At 40.3% G+C, this 19,221-nt stretch overlaps 1 protein-coding gene across 2 annotated transcripts in view; it reads right to left on the reverse strand.

The window, feature by feature from the left end:
• Positions 1–1,029: 1,029 nt before the first annotated feature.
• Positions 1,030–19,221, reverse strand: part of LOC126561482 (coiled-coil domain-containing protein AGAP005037) — a 28,850-nt gene continuing 10,658 nt past the window's right edge. The window contains exons 7-21 of one of the 2 annotated variants that reach the window (XM_050217656.1): positions 15,797–15,881; positions 15,635–15,727; positions 15,433–15,553; positions 15,242–15,340; positions 12,382–12,536; positions 11,329–11,397; positions 10,250–10,333; positions 10,117–10,179; positions 9,774–10,054; positions 9,528–9,700; positions 9,274–9,456; positions 9,062–9,158; positions 6,088–6,131; positions 2,367–2,489; positions 1,770–1,899 (exon numbers count right to left, since the gene is read on the reverse strand). In XM_050217656.1, coding sequence (XP_050073613.1) covers positions 2,411–2,489; positions 6,088–6,131; positions 9,062–9,158; positions 9,274–9,456; positions 9,528–9,700; positions 9,774–10,054; positions 10,117–10,179; positions 10,250–10,333; positions 11,329–11,397; positions 12,382–12,536; positions 15,242–15,340; positions 15,433–15,553; positions 15,635–15,727; positions 15,797–15,881 — 1,626 coding nt within the window. In that variant the 3' untranslated portion in view covers positions 1,770–1,899; positions 2,367–2,410. Of the gene's footprint in view, positions 1,900–2,366; positions 2,490–6,087; positions 6,132–9,061; positions 9,159–9,273; positions 9,457–9,527; positions 9,701–9,773; positions 10,055–10,116; positions 10,180–10,249; positions 10,334–11,328; positions 11,398–12,381; positions 12,537–15,241; positions 15,341–15,432; positions 15,554–15,634; positions 15,728–15,796; positions 15,882–19,221 lie in introns of both variants that reach the window. The other variant, XM_050217655.1, reaches the window with a different exon arrangement.

The raw sequence follows: 19,221 nt of genomic DNA on the forward strand, positions 1-19,221 counted from the left end.
TTTTGGGAGATTTAAATTCACAGAAACAAAAAAAAAAAAAAATAGTAAGATGTTTTTTTGCGACAGTTGATTACGTCTTTTGGGATTTGTTTGCTTGTTCGCCTAGTGTGACACACAGAGTTTGTCCTAAACGTTGCGTATAGAGGATCTATAGAGTATTTTTCTTTACGTTGATTTTGCTAGCTTTTTTTGTTGAGGGGAGAGGATGTTACTTTATGTTCGTTTAACAGATCAGATCGGATCAGAAGCGCCATGTGACAAGCATTTTTTATAAGGTGGACAGGGATAAATGGTTTTGTGAGCAGTCGTTATGAGCTAGGGAGAAGAGGAATCTCGTTAGTTATAATTTCTGTCGTTTCCTTCATAGTTTGTGCAAACATCAAACGATGGACACGCAAACACACAGATGTGCAATATTGTGCAATTGTGGCATTCTTGGGCACAATTTCTCTCGTAGATGTGCTTGCACTTAATAGCACGGCAGATATATTATCGTTCTATTTTTAGGAGTAGAGTTCGAATGCGTTAGTTGCATTAGTATCAATCGTCTATTGACTAGAGGCAGAACATATCCATTAAATAGAAGACAAACAAACAATTAAATGGAAGTCTATTTGCAACGGAAACAGCGCAACTTGTTCCTAGATCTTGTCAGATAATCTGCAACTTTACAACTGAAATGCAAATGATTCTTGTTTAAACGAAATTTGTAACGAGCCTATGAGCTCTTGCTATTGTACTAAGATGTTGCTCTAAAAATAGGTCTATGAATTGACTATTGTAAAATATAACAAAATACTCCATGCCTTGTCTAAGTCCTCGCACAGGGCGTTAAAATGATAAAAGTAAAATAAATTATCAAGAATTTATCTAGCATTGTCATATTGTTGCACGCGTCTCTAATGCAGTTCGAATCACCTATCGGCCACAACCATCTACATACTAACCAGGCTTTGTTCTGTTCTGTTCAGTGATTTGACTACAACTGGAAGGACAAGCGAAGGATAGAACGATAGCAAAACGTCCATTTTACAGTATGTCCGTTTCGTACACTTTGTTGGTGGTTTTGGTAAGGTGTGGTGGCAGGGAACCGGTGTTTCCGTTCGCACCGATAACAGCACCACCGTCCATCGAGTTCGGACCACCGGAGGAACTGTCACTTCCGTCCTGATGCTCGACATTGTTGGCCGTTGGTGCCACCGAGTCGAAAGGCATGGCAGCATCGCCTCCTCCTGCTCCTCCGCCGCAGAGATTTTTCATCGAACCACTTACGGTCATGTTGTAGCCCATCTTCACCGGCAGATTGGACTCGCTGCCCGTTTTCTTGATATCGTGGTTCATCGTTGTCGGTGCTAGCGGGACGGCATTTTTGCTCATCTGCTGCAGCCGCTGGTATTGTTCCTGTAGCTGCCGCTGTTTTTTTAGCAGCTCCTGATGACGCAGCTCCAGCGCAAGCTGACGTTGCGAGTTGTCCGAGCATACGGATTCGCTGCCAGAATCGGTACCTTCGGAGGTGCGCTGCTGCTGCTCACAGTCGGACAGCGTTACGGCGGGCTGTTGGCCACGGTGATGTTGCGGTACGTGTGGACTGGTTGGGCTGGCCAGAGGGCTGCGGGAGCTGGTACGGGGCGGTGGTGGCGGCGGTACTCGCTTGTTGTTCACCTTCGACAGCAACTCGGCGTTGCGTTCCGGAACGGGCGGTTTGCCGGTAGTCGGACGGGTCGGCTGCGGTGGACTCGTGTCCGTATCCGAACCGCTCGGATACGAATGAAGCCGCCGGAGACCGACGTTGGAGGAGACGGGTTCGGAGGGGTATAGTTGTGATTGGGAAATTTTAGTCGTGATGCTGTTTTGCAACGTTTGAGAACTATCGTCCGATGTGGAGTCGTCCGGTCGGTGCTAACAATTAGAGCAAAGGAATGATAAGTATTGGTTTCATGCAATTAGACAGCTTGAAAAACTTTCAAAAGTATGAATAAAACAGAAGAAACTGAGATCATACTTCTGTTGAGAAAACTCGTAAAACAGAAGAATATTAAATAAAATTACAAAATTAATTTAAAAAATCAGAAACAAAGGGCGAAAAAATAGCATAAAGTGTATCAAAAAGTGGCCAGATGAAATAATCAACCAAAGTAATAAAATAACCAAAAAAAAAACCCAAAAGTTAGAAAAAAAGACGAGAAAATGTTTAAAGAAACCAAGATAACAGAACGAAAATTTCTACTCAAAATTATGGAAAAAGTACAAAAATGAGGAATAACAACAGAACGAAAAACGATCCATATAACTATTAGCAATGTATCCTATAACCAAACATATGTCGGTAAAACGTAAATCCGACATAATCAGCAATGTTGTTTTACCTCGTTCACACCGTTCGGCGGTTTGGCAAAGGTTTGCAGCTCATCTAGCAAAGCATCGAGTGCGTTTTCTGGGGCGATTCCTCCACTGGCAACGACTGTCCCCAGACGGGGAGTTGGGATTGGCTGCGTTTTGTACGCGTCGGTCACACAGCACAGCAGGATTAGGTGGGTTGGGGGGGGATGTTGTACCGTGGCGTGGCGTGACGGATTTCGAGCGCGATTTGAGCGAGCGAGCGAACGAGCGAACGAACGAAGGATAACGCGTAGTGCATAGTTTGTACGGATTGATTGATTTGAAATGTTGAAAAAATAGTATTTTCAGTAGAGAGAAAAAACAGAGAAAGAGAGAAAGAGAGACAGAGAGAGAGAGAGAGAGAGAGAGAGAGAGAGAGAGGCACAAAAATGGAAGAGATAAAGAGAAAATTTGTTTGTTTAAGTTTTATACAATTCGCTTGGGAATAAATATAGACACAGTGCTTTTTTTTTTCACAGAGCCATATATAAATATGTATAAATATATAAAAAGGGGAAGAAACAGCACTAGCTAATAAAAGTAATCGTACACGAAAAACAGAAGATAAATAAAAACAATAGGACGAAGAAAAATAACCGAACGAAACAAATAAAACAAACGTTCAAACGTAACGGCTAACGGATTGCTGCAAACTTTCGGCTATGATGGAAATTGATTCTTAATTTGAAGAGAATTTTTCTACCACACAAACCGTTCCCTAATTATGGGTGACCAATCGGCGCACTATACTTCCATTAGTACAGCTTATTAGCGTTACGTGTTGTTTTAATAAGCGAACATATTCGGGGCAGGATCCAGCATTAAACGGATCAACACACTTATCTCGTACAAATCTACTACTTAGCTAGTTTAGTAAAAAAGATCAAACCAAAAATCAAAACTTGAGGATGGATCAGCCAATGGCGGGGGGAAAAAAGGTTGCACGCCCATGTTTTTTTGGTTTGTTTGTTTACCGAAATATGGTGTCCGAATGGTATTGCCTAATTTTGAATTTGAATTACATCATTTACCAGTAAGACGTAGCAATATTGCCAATTTGTTTGTTTAGTAGTGTTTGGTGGGGGTTGTTGATTCAAGTAAATATGGCAAAATATTGTCTGCGTTTGCCATATAGCACATCGTTTGTTGTTACACATTGCTTCTTAGGCTTTCTGTTCTATGGCAGTGTGGCAGTATTTTGTTCTTCTGTTTTACTTCCTATAAACTTAGTGAAGTTTAACTTCGAAATAATTGACATCAGACAATAATTCCATCCAGGTGACTTATTTTTGATTCCAATGCCGGTTTCGCTTGTGCTTATTTGAAGTACACATATTATGTTCGTACACAACATGACACAATTAACATAGTTTGGGTGTTGTCGGTAGTTTGGTAGCCTGCCGGCCTAACACTGATCGACAGGATCGTATGAATTCAGCGGAAATTCAACCGTGTTGCTGTCCGTCGTTTTCATGCCGACCGGTTGGATGGAATCTCTTCGTATCCTGTGCCGACTAGTTAGTCTCTAAGAATGCGCCATTCTCGCACCCAGTCTTACTGTATCGTCTGCTTCCTTTCCAATGATCTGGATATTACCGCCCACCTTTCCTTGATTTCTATCCATGCTCTGGGGATTTATATCCCATACTGAACGTTCCTCTCGTAGTTGAGAACTTTCTAGACAACTGCGTGCTGTCAGCAAGTCTAGTCAGCCATTCGATGACCGGCGTGACCTAGTGGGTCGTTGAGCCAGTCATTAAGAAGATATGAATAAAATTAACAAACAAGACTATCTTTGGACGGTTCTGAAAGCAAAACCTACAAAAGATTATTCTTCAAAAAGCATTCTACTAAAATATTGTATCACAATCCCGAGTGGCCTTATTACAATTAACACGTATTGTGTTCAGACACCTATATACCCCGTTATTCCTACACTGCACTATGGTTGATTTGAGATATAAAACTGATATAAAACCACTTCGACGAAAGGTACGCTGTTTGAGATTATTAACAATGAAAAAAACAAAAAGTAATTTATTTCAACAGCTTCAAAGCTTTACAGTTAAAACATCGAATAGAAGGTGTTGACAACGTTGGTTCAATCAAGGCGGGGAGTGTTTAAGAGGACTCAACAGTGATATCAATAGTGAGATGCTTGAGTAATATAGTGAATGAGTAATATAGTGTGTAAGTGTCATGCACAATTTAACTACAGTCTCCTACTAGGATATGTTTGTGAAGGGTTCCGTGGTGGGGTGAATGAACGTGTGAACGGGAAAGCAATAAACAACACAAAGTTTGATCGTAATTTCTGGGAGGGAAAAACATAATATACAAGTACCCGAGCTGGGGTTAGTAGCAATCAAAAGTGTAGTACGAACTAATGAAAATAAAAGTAACATTACTTGTGATACAGCAAGTCAGCAAACTATTCAGAACAGAAAACAAACTAACACATTAAGATTAACAGAAGGAGAGCTTTTTAAACGAAATGCGGCAAGGATACAAGAAGAATATGCATGGTGTAGGTGGACATTGGTTTTAGTTAGATTTGGGATAGTAAATTGGCATCTTTTTTAAGTACAATTTATCATATCTTTTGTGTGTTTTTTTTTTTTGGTTGTTTCGGAATCTTAGTTTATTTAGGGGACATACATACATGACGGAGTTCTGCAGGGATTTTGGTAGGAAAAACAGATACAGACTCACACACACAGCGATGGAAAATGGAAGTAGACGAATGGACAACGAGACAGAAAAGTTCCATGTGATTGTGTTTTGGTAAAACAAATAAATGAAAACAAAATTTAAAAAAAACACACATCAACCAGCCAGCTTCCATACAATTACACCAAACAACACACACACACACACACGTGTACACGCATTCATCCCACACACAAGAACAGCACACTCACATCTTCCCACGCATGTATTTTAGGAATATTGTTGCGTAAAGCATTTGTTACGTTTGTTGCGAATGTTGCTTTTGTGGGATTGCACTTGCACTTGCGACAAACTGAGTTTGTTTGCGGTGCGATGATAGAAGTTTGTAGTGAAGAGTGAAGAGTGGTGATGATTTTGAGAATAATCAAAGACCGACATACAGAACACAGACCGTAGAGAAAAGAAGTAGCGTAGAGAGTGAGTGAGCGGTTAACTTTCATTTTGGTAGAATTAGGAAAAAGGAAAGCAAAAAACGAAACTTTAAAAAAGGACTTTTAAAAATAAAAAGTATTATAACAAAAATACCAGTCAGTCAAAGTCCTTGTATTAGAGCGTGTAGTTTGAGTGAATTGTGAACAAATTTCAATGCAGGTGTGCTTGTGTAGTACTGCAGCAGAATTTATTATAAAACATACAATTATGGGAGACCAATAGAGAGCTTGGCAATAGAAAAAATAGACAAAATCTTGGTGTGTGTATTTGGTGATTGGTGGTGGTGGTGATAGAGAAGTAGAGAGAGAGAGAGAGAACGATTGATTTTGGTGAGAAGATTTTGATATGTAAATTTTGTTGCGTTTTTGCTCTTTTATATCATACGGGACATTCGTGAAACAAACGTTGAGGGAGGAGTACAAAAACAAAATAACAAGAGGAGTAGAAAGTAATATAGATATATATATGCGTCGAAAGAACAAAAATGGAAGAAACTATTGTTTTTTTTTTTTGGTTGTTGATTATTTAAGTAGGAGCATAATTTACTCAGTGATCGCCTCTTTGAAGTTAGAACTCCATCGCCAGTTGAACTATAAAACACAAAATTATATGAATGCACGTTTTAGCATCGATTCTTCTCGCAAAACGTTGTAATGTGGGTTCGTTGAATTTTTAGAAGGTGGGAAAACAAGGATGCTCGTGATGGAGTTGTTAATGAGTTTGAAAAATGTGTTTTTATCGATGGAGGTGCTTGGAAGGGAAACAAATACGGGAACCATGTGGCTTTTCAAGAAACTCAATCAGATTGCTCCCTGGAAGGATCTCGGGCGAAAAGGAATCGGTTTGGTGCAGTAAATCACATAAGGACATAGAGACAAGTGTACAAGACTTGCACAGGAAGTATGTTTCGGAGGAGGGGATAAGATAATGAGGACACACACACACACCCGTCGGAAGAAACAAATCAGTTGGTATTGATGAGAGCATGATGAAGAAGAAGAATTCGTTTGAGGGGAGAGGCAGAATGGATGGACGGGTTGTTTGCCGATCAATGCTTGGAAGCGGAAGAAAGGGGAAGGTTCGTTTTCCAAGGTATGCGCTAGTGAGTTTTAGCACGGAGTTTAATACAGTTTCTGTTTTATACGGTTCGAATTAGTTATTGCTGATTATTATTTTTCAATAAAGCATAAATTGCACCAAATTGAGACGTATAGAAGAAGAACGAAATTAATTGAAAAAAAAACTAAACGCACCATAAAACACAGGAATAAGAAACGAAAGAGCTGATCGAATTATATTTCGAATAAAGTGTGCCAGAAATATATGAATAAAAAGGGTGAAATCGTGAGAAATGGAAGGTAGGAACAGAAAAGATCGATTGAAACGGACAAACAAAAACATCTCCAATCTCTTGGGTTCAACACGCATGCATTTTTCCTGCAATTGTTTGGGTGAGATGATTTTACTTTACAACATGTATGATTTTCGATAAATCCTGGCTTTGATATCTGATGTTATTTTGTTAAATAAAGTACCAACTAACAGCATACAATTAAATAGCAAACATCGGTTTCACAATCAAGAAAGTTTAAAATAAACAGTTTAAATGGAACTTGTCGTGAAATTTAATCTATTGTTTTTTACATAAATTTAAGAATCATCCAATCTTACTTTTGGTAGAAGAAATGTACGGAATACATGTTATATGAGAAGAATGAGTAACTAAGTACTTACAAACAGAATTGTAATAATAAAAACAAAATAATGTATTGGTTGTAGAGGGATAGCATTGTGGTACACCGGGAATTGTTGGAGGTTTACATTAGCATAGCATCATCAATCCAGTACTGCACAATAATTCGTACAGTGTTGATAGGTTTTTGTTTAAACTTCTATCCTATAAACCTTAACATTTGCGTTACAATTTTAAGCCATTTTAGTTTAATTTTTTTTCAACGCTTTATTACCTAACCACAATATATTACGATAATTAAGGATGGGTAAAGAAACTTCAAATCAAAACTACACATACAACTTTAATTTAATCGTGTAAGTAAAATTAATTACTGAAGAAAGTAGAGCAACATCATCATGCCAATGTCCAACAAAGCAGCACGGATTTCTCTAATGTTCAATCGATTCTTTTCGCTTTAATACATGACATCAGTGCGAAGGCGGATAGTGTTGTTTTACAGGAAATAACTACACTGAAGTAATCCCAGTGATATCTCACTGATAACAAAATATGAAAACAAAATCAAATTTGAACAATTGAAAACTCTTTACAAATGTGTTATGAGTGAAAATGCAACATTTCAAATAATTATAATAATATGACCTTTTTGGTGGATCATACGGCAAAGAGCCGCCATAACGGAAATTAAAAATAAACTACCTTTTTGGTAGTTCTCGGACATCCACAACATAATAAAAAAAATCTTGCACTAAACTAATAATATGCGGCAAATTTAAGTTATTTTAAAGCTGTGTAACAAAAATGTATAGCACATTTTTGTGTGTAATATGGAATCTAATATTTTATACACCAGAAATTCGCTAAGCAGCAGTGATAGTGGCAACAGAATAGGAGAGGGCGTGATTTAAGTTATAATAAGGGTAACTGTAGGGAACACTTTAAAATTCATTTATGATTTTTTTTTCCATAAAAGGTTTTCAAATCAACAGAACTTTACAGATTTTAAAAAATTGCTTCATACTCAAGTAGAATATTCATGTCCACAAGAGTATAAAGCTGATAATGATACCTACGATACCTATCACACTCAAACATTGCTTCCTTTAATGCTATAAATTGAATAAAATCCTGATTTGTTTGTTAAAATTAGTTGTTGAAATACCAAGGAAATCATGATTTTGTTTTGGCGCTAATAACTTAATAAAGGTTTGCTTTGTCCAAACAATCATTTCCCGTAATAGAAAATATTTAAAAATTTACTCTATCATGTTTGTGATTTTTACGTTTTGATAGTAAATTGGACAATCCACAGACTTAAAAAATAATAATAAAAAAAAGTAATAGCACAATTATTACGAGATGTAACATATACAAACACAAAAGCCTGACAAATTTCACACACATATTGCTGTCCGAGAATCTTTGCTGAATTGTTAGAAATTAGCATACTTAATCTGTGACAAATTGAGACAGATAAACAGACAGGCAGGCAGAGAAAAGCGAGAGATAAGGGATACCAAGTAGGACTAATTTAGGAGGATTGGTTCCAAAAATACCATACTAAGCAGAGCGAGTATGAGAGAGAGAGGGACAGAGAGAAGGTAAAGCAAACTCAAAGACGAAAGTAGAAAATAGAGAGAAAACGGTGGAAACGAAAAACCATGAACCAAACAACAAATCGAAACCAATAGCAAAGGACGGCTTCGAATGGTATTAACTAGACTTGGTTTTTATTGGCTATTGTTGCTGTATTTAGTTTGTTAATATAAGGGATAGAAGTGTTGCTAGTAGGTAGAGAAAGTAGTAGCGTGTGCAGACATTTACCTTATTTACGTTGTTGTGTGTTTCCGGAGGTTTGATCGTTTCATCCGTGGTCGTCGTGTCCGGTATTGGAAGCCGTTGCTCCTGTACGCTTGCAAGTCTTTGCATGGAACAGATGTTACATGCATGGAACAGATGAGATGAAAAAAAGGGTGAATATAACAGAAACTTAACTTAAGTGACTGTAACTAACAAATACTAGTAGTCATGAATACCTTTTGAGCGTCACGAGTGTGCCGGTTAATTTTTTACACCTTCTTAGTGCATTCTCCAGTCGATCGGGTTCATCTTTGAGAAATGCTTCCTCTCGACAAACGTGCTCCATTTCGTTGGAGATGAGATTTCTTAATCCTTGCTGTAAAACTGGGAAACGCATTTTCAGCTCGGCAACAGTTTTACTACAAAGGAAGGAAACGAACGTGGTTTACATCGTCTTGAACTTACACTCTGCCAGCAGCAGTATTATTACCTCGCACGGCTGAGCACTAGCGCCATATCTTCCACGGCGACCATGTTGACACGGGTTCTTCTGTTAATGACTTCACCTCTTAAACCTTCTACGGATGATTCCAAATCAGCCAGATCCTTTTCCAATCGGATTACCTCTTGTTTATAGATTTCTTCTTCTCTAGTAAGATTTGTCTGGAATTGACGCAGAATTTATATAGCATCCTTTAATACTTGGCTAATTTCAAAACGTTACTAAATTGCTTACCCTTTCCTTATCGCCCTGGCCCCAAACGAAGCCCGAGTTCGAAAGCAGGGTGGCACGTATTCTCATGAACGTGTCCTTAATGTCCTCCCGTACAGCGACAGCCTGGGTTTGCGTTAACCGCCGCAGGGTACGGACCTCCGTTCGCAGATCCATAGCTTTCTTTTGTAAGCCACGCAGTTGATTATACACTTCCGGGGCAAGAGTTAGGTCGGTACGGTACTGATTTCCCGCAATCATCACCAGAGGCTTCGGAGGCGGTGGTGGTTTTAGTCGATCTCGTTCTAAAGGAAGAAACACATTCAGTGAAGCTCTACTAACTATGGTAATGTTAATTTGCGCATACCCTGTGATGAGGTTCTTGGCAATGTTGAGGATTTAATTGCCGGTTTGGGAGGTTTTGTGTCTGCTGCAAACGAAAAGATGTTATGCATTATTATTCACAGCTTCATTGGATGGTGATGCGCACCAGTACGTACCGGAATGCTGTGGACTGTGAGATTTTGGCACACCTTGAATGTCGTCACTGAAGGAGACAGATTTTTCAAACGAAACCGATTTATCTGTGAATAGAGTCAATCAAATATGGAAAGATGGTTACTGCCGGTTACACTTACGACACATGGCGACAGTAAATAGGGCGAAAGATAGATAAGGTTAAGGTAACATTTGTTATGATGCTTCCGCTGCTAATGGGAATAAAAAAGTTGGAATTTTGATTTAACATTCTTTTTCTCCTCGATAACACGATCGTATTGTTCCCATTAAATAGTTTTAAAAAAAATCGGAAAAAATTCTATAATATTTGTATACCAAAATTCGTAACTTATATTGTGTTAACCATGCTATGAAGCTCAATTAGAAAAATAAAACCACGGTTTAAGTGGCTCTCAAAACTGTTAAGGTAATAAATATATAAGAGCAGGTTTTTTGTAACAGGGCAAACCAAATTCCTAAAAATGGCTATTTACAAAGGCTTTTGTAGTATGTACATTACACTAAAATACAGTTGTTACTGCACGTACTTTCTTTACTACTGTTATGCACCGTTAATTGCTAAGCACGTTAGAACTAAAAATAAATAATTAAATGATTGTTTTGATGATCAAGTACATCGTACATTCTATAAAAGCACGCCAATCTCCATTTCTAATGTCACGACTGACCATAACCACATTATCTATATAAATTAAACGAATGATGTAATAATTGCAATCAATATTAATGTTTTTTTAACATTCGCTTAAAAACTAACACCGATTTAAAGATATAGAACTAAAATCTAATGCTCTATAAAAATACACATCTATCTACACTATTTCGCTTCAGATGGAAAGAATGGACAAAGCCGAACGAGAATACTGAGCGAGTATAAAATGAATTATGTGAATTGTGGTGGAATGGAAGAAGGATGGTAATACGGGTGAGTATTACAGGAGGCTATGTATTGTATACGGCTTGCGGGCGGCCTGGATATGGGTTTGGGCTTGGATACGTACAAAGAGGATATTTTTTTGTGAGGAGAACATGGGCATATTTTCGATATAACTGAACTTACGACATGTTGATTTTCCCAATTTTGGTGGTTTTTCGCGCGTGCAAACTGTACCATCTCCAGTAGTTTCAGCTAAATGATCAGTGTGGGTGTGTATGTGTGTGTGTGTGTGTGGGTTTCGTTAGTGTGATTGTGTGGCGGAATGAGGATTGTTTGGAAAGTAAAATACATATACGTAAATACATATGCTGATGAGCGAATGATACTGCATAAAGAGATTATTTGATTGATGAACTTTTCACAACTGTCGTATGAGCACCCAGGATGAATGATCAAAATGAGAAAGCATTTTGAAAAAAAAAAAAAAAACGACTATAAATCATTCTTAGTATCAAACATTATTAAATTGGCAACACTGCAAACTGTTACGAGTTTTTTAAAAACTTGCTTTCAAACTAACTGTACACTGAGGACGTTTGCATTTGATGAACTGATAAATATGACTACGCAATTACTGAATTACTTAATGTATTTTTAATAACAATATTTGCTGATGGAGTTGGTCGCTCCACGGCATTCATGAAAAATAATGAAAACTCAATCCATTTGCGGTATGCAATAATGAAACATAAAAATTCATCAACAAAAACTTTACCGATATTGAAAATACAAAAAAAAAAACAATCCAACTCTAATGTTTTAAAAGAACTAGCCAATGGTTTAAAAAATACAATTTAAATTAAGTCAATTAAAACACCACAAAACTCACAACCATATAATAAACTAAAAAAGGAACAAACCCTATGCCAAAGCTATCAATGTTATGCAAAACTGGTCCAACACACACGTACAAGCATATAATATTATAAAAGACATTTTCTTTTTGTTATTAGAGTTCAATCAACATAATTGGCCAAAGTATTCAAACGCAAAGCTACGCAAACAGGGTGTCCACGAAACTGCTGACGATTCAGCAATAATGACGCAGACTGCAAAAATTAGAATGTAACGATCGATCCGAAAACAGAAAATATATTAACTCCGAACCGACCGAAGGCAAATGCGAAAGGAAGCATACTGACTTCCGCACAGCAAACACAGGACACCGCCACGTACCGTTACGATATTGTCCAGGGATGTTTAGAATATTTGGGTTGTTGTTAACTAGCGGTAGTTGAGGATTTTGTGTGAGTGCTTTCTGCACCAGTCCGGTAAGGTTGGCCAGTTGTCGCTCCATGTGCTCGACCCGTATTCTGTGGAGGTCTTCCGATCTGTAAGTCATGTGAATCAGAACGATAATAATAAACATTATTCATACAGGTATTTTAATGTGCTGGGTATAACCGATAAGTTAATAACAATGGCCATTAAAAAAGGACCAAAATTGCCGAATTTTCGTGGGATTACCTTAAGCCGCACCGATAGAACAAAGCATTTTAACCCATGAGCCAGCGGAAAAACAAAATTTGACAGCTTTATCAGTGGAACTGAAAGCAAAAACGGTGAAGGAACTCCGTTCAGAAGTATGCACGATCAAAGAACGGCACCGCGCCGACATCGAAAACGGATATCGTGCGGTAGTTTGTGGACACCGCATACGCCCGTTATGGCATCTACAACATGTTGGCACTATAAGACAACAATCGGACCATCGGGAAAAAAGTCAGGTTCCGGACGACCGACGGCCCTGAGCGACAAGAAGCTCCAAAGGCAACTGAAGAGTTAAACCGAGGGTAAAGGAGTTACATCGCTGTGTGCACTCTACCAAGAAGTCGGTGCAACCGGCCAAACACTGAAATGGTACATGCGTACAAGAACATAGATGTCAGGAAGCGGAAGTCGCGACCACTGCTGCTGGTTAAGATGATGAACACGATTTTCTCGGCGAAATGCAACGAGATATTGGTGTTGGCCAACGAGACCTATCTCTTATAGAGATGGGTAACAATGACTTTTAGGGCACTTCGTATTTTACTTCCCCCAAGAAGGGAGTCTCCGAGTTGATGTGTTTATTTGACGCACCAAGCTCTCCAAGAGGCTGCTGATGTGGTTGACAATCAGCGAGAAGGAGATGTCAAAGCCGCTCTTCTTTCGCTGCAAACTGACCATGAACGGGAACATTTTGACCATGAACGGGGGCCAGAGTTCTCATCGTTCATAAAAAAAAAAATACCATAAGGGCAAAGAGACGGTTGTTTTGACCGGATCTGGCGTCAAATCACTGCTCAAAGCGATCTTTTGGTGAGATGGCGGCTGAACTTCGATGTGACATTCTCAGCTTCGTTCTATTGACGACTTCTATGCTAACTTGAAGCGTGTGATCCATTCCAATAATTTAGTCACGAAAACTAGTCGCGAAACATTTATCCGCTTTCGTTTTACTATAATATTCCATAGAACACGTAATATGGAATAAGTGTTTCTTCTTTTTCTTCTTGGCTTAACTACCTAACTAGGTCACGCCAGTCATCGAATGGCTTACGAAACTTGCCGATACCTTGGAACTTGGAAACTTGGATAGTTGGTACTTGGATAGTCAGTCCTGAACTACGGCAGGAATGGGCTGGATGGGATTTGAACCCCGCTCCTGCCGTGTACAGAATAGCGCCCTTGTCGCCTCACTACCCTAAAGTCGGAATAAGTATATTAAAGTTAAAATTCAAATGATATTCTTGTAACAGTGCGTTTCAGACAGCTGCTAGGTTTTTTTTTGTGAGCGACCTTAGGAGCGACGAAGAAACCAGACAAGTAATAGAAATTTTTCGCGCGTGCTACGCTCCAGTTCCTCGCATAACATCCTTCCTTCAAGACAGTCGCAGCGGAACGAGTTGCATTGACAGTGAAACCATACCCGATGCGCAACGTTGGTAAGCTATAAGCTTTGTGTCTGCATTTCATTACCAACTTCGTGGCAAAGAAGACCTCGCTGTCAACGATAACTTTCCGCAAAAAAACGAAAAAACTGACCTCTTACTTCAAAGAATACATTTTTTAATAGCCCCTTCGTTCGTTCGCCGGCATGGTCAAAGATTGTTTTTTACTATTACTACCCGGTACCTAGTGATGGTGGTTACTTTGAGTGAAGTTGTTTCCGCACGCAACGATAACGTCACCGATAGCGTACTGTACGACGGACGGTTGAAATGGGACGATTATCGCTATTTGGAGGGACTGCCGCTGGAACAATTGCTTCTGCTGCAGCGGAGAGTCGGTGAGCTGAGAAACAGTTTCTTTTTCAACGCCACCGATGAGCCGGAGGCAGAAACCCGGGAAATGCCGCAGGGTGACAACAGTGGTCCAAACGACCGTCCAAATATGTTTGCAGCGCCGTTAAAGATGCAAAACACTGTGGACAGGTAAGATCAGCGAATATTTTTTTTTGTTTGCTTCTCCTCCCCCCCTGGAATCATTTTAACCTCGTGCATGCGTGCATGTGTATTACGTGAAGATGGAATATTAAACTTCAATTTACAGCGTCTTTATATTCTACATTGTGACACAGGAGGTCCTCAGTTGAGCCGTGGAACTCGAAACCGTCCAAGGTGCAAACAATATTTCAAATTAGCATCACGGGCCTCGCATTTTTGGCATTCGCCGGATACCTGCTGTGTATGATCGTACAGGCGATCAAGAGCAAAGGTGCATTTTGAGGGTTAGATTTTATTTCGTTTCTGCCTTTTAACTTTTAACACGTTCCATTCATTTTCTTTAGGAACGACCTACTACCATCCTACGATCACTGGTTCGGCGACGCTAGCGTCAGCAATCAAAAAGCGTAAACCATTCATGCGCCGCAAGCGTGATCTGACCTACATAACACCGTTGGATGCGTATGGTGCTGATCAATTGCACCAGATGCTTGTTGCATTTGCCGAAGGGTATGCGAACGGTCCCGGAAGCTGATCCGACCAACCTACAACTAGCCTGAAGATGCTTTTGAGATGGATGGATGGTGCCCTGCACCCATCTAACTTACCTGGTATGATCGTACATCTGGTTTGGTGGCACTCGTGGAATTCTTCCAACATTTTTCACTCCATACATGGCGTATTGATCATCCGCGATCGATATATCCCTACGCACGGCGTGTAAAGATGATTATTTAAATGAAATAAAATTTTAAAACTATACAATATGAGTAGTGTCACATGTTTGAAACATTCATACCCTTGCTCTTCGTCGATAATCGGTGTTACGGTCGTGGAACGTGTACCGTATTGGCTATAGTAAGGCTCTTCGTACGCTCCTCGAGATGCTCCACTTCGTTCCGGCGAACTCATGTAGCCATCTGTTGCGATTAAGTGTGTGTGTGTTTCGATTAAAAGTGTCATGAAGTCAGCATGAATCGACAGAATAAATCAGCAATCACCTGGAATGTTGTACAGTTGCTCCGTAGTGTATGGCATCGGTCCTGCAATGTTGCCCCGCGAACCGTACGAACGAATCGGTTTCGATGCTACTCCTGTGGGGGCCATAAACGAGGGAGTTGCATAATCTGGAGATGGTTCCATCAACCGATCGATTGACTTACCTATTGCTCCCTTGGTTCTATCCGAATACATTCCTCTTGGCAGCGTTTGAGTTGTTCCAACATAATATGGTGTTTTTGTAGGTTGCTAGAGAGAAATTGGTTGAATTAAACAGAAAAATTGTTTAGAGTTTAGGATACTTCAGATAAACTATTCGGAGAGATCTATTTTGAACATATTAAGAGGTTCAGATATTTATTCCGATACAAAACTGGGATGGAAATTGGACGCAACCTCCTTATTTAAGCATCTTTGTTGTAGAAGATAAGTTTATAGAATTTTCGCTAAATTCTTTTACAATTTAAACTGGTTTTCTGTTCACCGAGCATCCGTCGTTAGTGGTTCAAACAATGCAACAGACCATGGAACATGAAAAAAGACCGCACACTCAAAGCAGACAGCAGCATATGATGGTCACAGTTTCATGAGCAAACAGTAATGTACTGCGCAGCTTACCGGCGGCCAGCACTAAGATAGTATGCATCATGCTTTACGAGCCACTTATGGGCTATTACGTACGCCCCATCGTACGCGAACTCTCCGCTCTATAATCCTTTCACGATCTTTCCCGCCGTGATGCTTTCATTCGAAGGAAGCATCGGAGCAGCGGGAAACGGAGCTCCCGTTACAATAAACATCATACCCGTGCCCACCCACCAACCAGCAGGGCACCGTGACGAAACTCGCTCGGTGATAGTTTGCAGTTTTTTTTATTGCAGTTGTTGTTTTTTTTTATAAAGCCTCACTCACTCACTGAAGGCCATTATTAATTGCCCGACGCTTTGCACATCAGGCGGCAAATGCGTTGAATTAGGGAACAGGCGCAGGTCAACCAGATAGTCGTTGCCCACCACACCATGCAGCATCGCGTGCAATCGCAATCAATGGAAGAAAGTAAAATCTTTGATCCGAAAATTAGGCCACCAAGTTTATTTCGCAAGCCGTTTTTTTTGTTGTTGTTTGGATGTCAGGTCGAAACCTCATCAACCGAAACCCCGAACGCCTCGGGGACCAAGCGGCAATGGTAAGGAAAAGTGTGACCAGCGTAGAGATGAAAAGTGAAATGCTTTGAGCCGTCTCGAAACGTGACAAGTTTACGATCGGCATCTTCTCTCCTACCTGTGTTTTTATTGGATCGTTCAAAAAATGGTGGCGATCCGTCGATCGTTCCGGTCGCATTGTCACACTGACCGGTAGCGTATATTGGTCGAAAGAGTTACGTGCCCTGCCTTCTGTAGGGCAGCTTCTATGCTCGACCTAAATAGTGGCACTCACATGTGGAGCATCAATTTTCGGTCGCTGACATCGGTCGATAGTCTAGTGGAACAAGTGCATCAGCATTGTATCACAACTCCACATTTCCACATTTAATTGAATTGTTTCCATGCGTACGCCACGATCGAATCGTTTCATCATTCGACAGCTGGTGAGATGTTAATCTGCTTGTACGACGCGCCTTCATCACTACATTTCTCCATCTTGTTTCATTAGCTGCTTCCGGCTCGTTAGTCTGCGATCGCGAACATCTCGCCCCGAGACACCCGGAGATTGGCATAAACTCTCAACGATATTAACAATTTTTCGGATCAATATCCTGTGCTCTCTTCCCTCAAGTATGCGCCATGCATAAGTGGCGCTTGGCGGATGCATTCGACAACTGTAGGACTGTTACGCCGATTGCATAACAGCGAGGTTTTTTGTTGTTGTTGTTGTCTTTCATCGAAACATCTCGGCATGCAGGTGAACAACGCCCAATCCGTACCGTGCCCCATCCCGACCGGTAGAGTCCATCCATATTCCATTCGCACTCCGTTATTGCCTTTTACCGGCCATTCTTCCAATGAGGCTGAACGCGATTGTGTTGGACATCAAACTCAATCGGCCAATTTCACCCGAACGATCGGCATCGGCGAGACTATGTTTTTGCTATTTAGGTAGGTGATCGTTTGGTGCCGCGCTGGTGTTAGTAATGCTGTTATGTATCATTTCTCGCCCAAGTCTCCCAGCAAACCAGCAAATCTTGTCTGTGGGGTGTTACTGAACATAAAGCAGCTGCACCGTACCGTTTCCTCCAACCCGGTGGGTTGCTCGTGGGCCTTACCAGATGCAGTCGGGTAGCGGTGTAGCTTTAATCCCCGGCACGATCGACTTCGGTAACCAAAGAAGGTAGCATGACTAAGTGATCTCTCCAGGCGGGGCACAGCTGCAGAAGTATTAGACGGTTGATTGATTTTTTTTTCACTCACGCCCACTCCTCAATGCCACCAACAAATTGGAAATATTGATAATTATTTTACGATAGCTTGCCGGGAGACGGGTTCCCTTCGGCGGCAATTATTGGCATGGGGTGCAGGCTCAGGCTGCACACAAGAATCTAGCCTAAAGCTAGTGGTTGGAAAAGTGGAAAGAAGCTTTAGAAGCATTAAAGCAACCGCCATTAGACGCAACGGATATCTAACATACTAATTTCAACTACTAAATAATACTTTGATAAAGGTCAGCACAGTTGATCTCGAAAAAGGAAGTCAAGGGCAAATGGATGGATGTAATCTACACTGCAAAGTGTAAAATGTTTTCATCAAGTGCTGCAATAGAATTGAGGGTCTGCAAAAATATTTTACTCGAGCTGTTTATAGACGCCTTAATGGGTCGAAGTTTTTGCCGTCCTATGATGTGCGGAATCGTCTCTTTGCATAAAGTTTAGGGTCCATCAGATGCTTCGGATCTTCTTTTATCTGTTTTCCTTTCTGTTCCTTCCCGTCCCCTCCGACTCCGTGATCCTCTCTCATTGGTAACACGCCACTCTCTGTACTGTTAAAATGATCCACTTCTATGACCATTTCGATTTCAACACCTCCAAAAATTCCTTCCGGTCACGTGTTCTTTCCGCTCTGCGTGTCTCGTAGTAAAGAAATAAATTAATTCTACATCAGAAGGCACACAAAACTAACGCTTTTGACGATACAAGTACTAACGCGGTTAACGACCTTCTATTGGTCACTTCGGCCATCTTGACCTATTATAGACTTTGCTGATACAACGTAGTTAGGATAGTCTGTCCCCTCACTACAAGGGAATGATCCAGATGTGATTTGAACCCCGGTCCTGTCGTTTTGAAGACCGGCGCCGACATCACCTCACCATCGAGCCGTCCTCTAGATGTAATACAGATACGAACAATATAGACGATGGGAGTAACATTGTGCAAATAAGAACTTGATACAATCACCAAACAATCACGCAGTTACAAGTCAATTACTATTACCATAAATAAATTGTTCACATTTCTTTACGGTCAGTGGCAATCAATTAAATTCCAGCCAAACAAAATATCGTTGGTTATAAAGTGTGCAAATCTTATGCAAAATTCGAACAGACCATCGGCGAGTGTTACACCATTTGGTGTTAAAGTGACGATGTACAGCAA

The sequence above is a fragment of the Anopheles maculipalpis genome, chromosome 3RL (assembly GCF_943734695.1).
Source record: "Anopheles maculipalpis chromosome 3RL, idAnoMacuDA_375_x, whole genome shotgun sequence".
NCBI lineage: Eukaryota > Metazoa > Arthropoda > Insecta > Diptera > Culicidae > Anopheles > Anopheles maculipalpis.